This window comes from Pteronotus mesoamericanus, unplaced genomic scaffold, assembly GCF_021234165.1.
Source record: "Pteronotus mesoamericanus isolate MK-2021 breed Mesoamerican mustached bat unplaced genomic scaffold, CSHL_Meso_final contig_177, whole genome shotgun sequence".
NCBI classification, from domain to species: Eukaryota; Metazoa; Chordata; class Mammalia; order Chiroptera; family Mormoopidae; genus Pteronotus; species Pteronotus mesoamericanus.
The window spans coordinates 6,313,568-6,316,424 of record NW_026555073.1 but is presented as its reverse complement, the minus strand read 5'-3'; the positions used below and the strand labels follow the sequence as shown (position 1 = coordinate 6,316,424).

General features: G+C 53.4%; 1 protein-coding gene across 1 annotated transcript; it reads right to left on the bottom strand.

The window, feature by feature from the left end:
• Window positions 1–251: 251 nt before the first annotated feature.
• On the bottom strand, window positions 252–2,611 carry RTL3 (retrotransposon Gag like 3). Its single transcript, XM_054566611.1, has 2 exons — window positions 2,564–2,611; window positions 252–1,962 (listed from the first exon to the last, which is right to left on the bottom strand). Exon 2 carries the CDS (start codon window positions 1,763–1,765, stop codon window positions 299–301), a length of 1,467 nt encoding a protein of 488 aa, XP_054422586.1. The 5' UTR covers window positions 1,766–1,962; window positions 2,564–2,611; the 3' UTR covers window positions 252–298.
• Between the last annotated feature and the right edge of the window lie 246 nt (window positions 2,612–2,857).

The following is a 2,857-nucleotide window of genomic DNA, read 5'->3' as shown; positions in this document are numbered from 1 at the left end:
TGGTTTCCAATTTTAACTTCGACAGGTGGTGTTTCCTTAGTAATGGGTCCATTAATCAGCGGTCGTCCATCTACTGTTTCGAGCATCAGAGGGAAGATGTTATTGCGGATGGGCAGCTTCTCTCGAAGAACCACAGAATGGTCGATGCTATTTCTGTAGGAGCCTGAATCCACCATTGCTTGCTCGAAGAACTGTCGTCTTCCCAGTCGAATTTCAACAGTAAGCCATAGGGTTCGGGACATGGATATCGGAAGTGAGGGGGATGCATATTTGTAGATTGGCCCGCCCGGGTTCCCCCTTACCGCCGGGCCTCGAAGTTTCCCGCCTGCTGGGCACGATGAGGCTTGACAGGGCAATCTCTGGCAAAATGGCCAGGATGACCGCAGTAGAGGCACAAATGGCCTACACGGCGGCGGGCCCGCTCAGCTTCGCTGAGGTGTGGGCGGTTGTTTGCTTCCTGCACAGGTCGGTTTCCAGCTGGTGGACCCTCGGGCCCAGCTCTCTCCTCAGAGGAACTGGCCCCTTGTGCGTTGAGATCAGGCTTACCGCTTAGCTTCTCTTCTGCGCTGATACGCTGGCTGATGGGATCAGGTAGGTCGGTGGCTGGGCTTGTGTGAGACCGTTCGTCTCGGAAAGAGCTAGCGAGCCCTTCCTGAAATTGGATGCAGAGAGGGCTTCGATCCCAGTTTAGCACTTGAGCGATGAGGTGGAAGTGGGTCGCGTACTGGACAGGGTCTTCCCCCTGGCAAAGCTGACGGAGGCGGTGGTTGGCATTGTCCATGTTTTCTGGGTTGTCAAATGTATCCTGGAGAACTTGCATGAAGCTTTCAAATTGCTCCAGCAGGGGGCTTTGAATATCTACTAAGGGCTGGAACCACCTTCCTGCCTCGCCTGAGAAGCGGTTGCCAACAAAGCTCACTAAGGCGGCTTCGGTGGGATACAGGTGCCCTCTGACTCTCATGTAACTATTCAACTGAACCAGGAACTCAGGAAGCTTCTGGGCATTCCCGTTGAAGGCTAAAGGGTATTCTAAGAGGAAAGCTTCCGCCTCTAACCCACCGCGGGGCTGTGGCAACTTGGAAGCGGCTGATGTCTCCACAGCTACTAGGCCCTCCAGGCGCTCCTGGGCTTCTGAAGGATCCAGGGGCTCCGGAGGCAAGAGGGACTCCAGAGGTCCCTGGGGAGCCCGATGCTCATGAGGCTCCAGGTATGTTGAGGTCTCCTGGCCTTCTGGAGTCTCCTGGGGCTCCTGGGCATTTGGGGGGTCCTGGGGCCCTGAATGCTGGGCCTCCGGGGCATCCTTGGGATCAGGGGGCTCTTGGGCCTCCTTGACTTCCAGGAGCTTTTGGTTCTCCAGGGCCATCGGGGGCTTCTCGAGCTCCTTAGCCTCTGGAGGCTTTTGAGACTCGCAGGCGGGTGAGAGCCCATGGACAGGTGGAAGTGCCCGGGGCTTCTGGGTCTCCTGGGCCCTTGGAGTCGCCTTGGGCTCCTGGGCTGCTGGGGTCCCCCAGGCTGGGAGCTCCTGGGGCTCTCTGCGCTTCTGGGGCTCCTCAGACCCTGGGGGCGCTGGGGGGTCCCAGGATGCTGAGGGATCCAGGGGCTTTGAGGGTTTTGCGGGCTCCTGGGTCGCTGCTCGGGGCTTCTGGAGCTCGGGGATCTGGGCCTGCAGGGCAGCATTTTCCTCCATCAGCCTCTGCACCTGAGCCTGCAGGATCTCATTCTCCAGTTTGAGGGCGATATAGGAGGCTGCTAAGTCCTCCACCATCTTTTGAGGAAATGGGCTCGCTTGGGCAGTTTGCTGCCAGGAGAGATTGCGTGAGCTCTTGTGAGGCCTCTGTGAAAGCTCGTCACGGGCAGATGTCAGGCTCCTTGAGTTTTCCAAGGAGGTGGGGTTTTGGGCCCTGCCAAGGTTGATTAACAGGAGCCTCTGGGGATCAGCAAAGGGAGGTATCTGGTGATACGCTGTGAAGAGAGTAGGATCTGAGGATCAGAAACTGTGGAAAGCACTCACTCAAAAGAAATCAGAACAAAGCCTGCCGAACAGTGCTGCGTTCCTTTTACTGTAGGCTCATGTTTATGAGCTGGGTCCTATATGCCGGCTCTGACCCTGTGACATTTTACAAGCAGCAACTGACCCAGACCGTGTGTGTCATTTTGCATCCTCCTTTTGAAACTTAACATTCTATTAGAAACAATTTCTCCATATTCTTTTCTGTTGTACATAGTCTTGAATTTCTAATGTCTGCTTCATTTCTCAGTGTGACACTTGGATTTTAACAGCTGCTTTCAATGACTAACTCATTTGAGCACTGTGGGAATTTTAGGCTCTGTGGTGGGCCAGCCCAAGAGATATTTTTGGGTGGCTGGGGTAGGAGGTAGCGGGGAGCTCCTTCTGACACCTCAGAAATCATACCCCATAAGTAACCGCATAAGACCAGCCACAGGAGAAAACAAGCAATCGTTGACTAAATATATATGTGTATATGCGTTAGCAGACACATGCATATTATTTATAAAATGGCTCAAAATAGTTAAGAAAATAATCTTTGTAAATGTACGTTACCATTCAGAGACTTAGTCCAGGAGCTCTGCTGTCTGCGTACCCATCGCTGAGGAGGGAAGTGTGTGAATGGCCGGGAGGCTTGCCTTTTCTGCACACACTGAACTCAAACAAACACACCCACTCCCAGAACACGTTCCAACTCTCCTCTGTAACGTAGCTATTTTGAGTGTGGAAGAGTTTTTTTGACAGTACCTCACAGTTTAGAGCCGCAAGGAAAGTAGGATGCTGCGCCGATGTGAGACAGCCTCATGTACTCACTCCTTGGTTACATTAATAAATATTTGGCCAGGAAAT

Bases quoted from the DNA above. Each gene is read 5' to 3' on its own strand.
- RTL3 (XM_054566611.1), bottom strand. From the start codon at position 1,765: ATGGTGGAGGACTTAGCAGCCTCCTATATCGCCCTCAAACTGGAGAAT.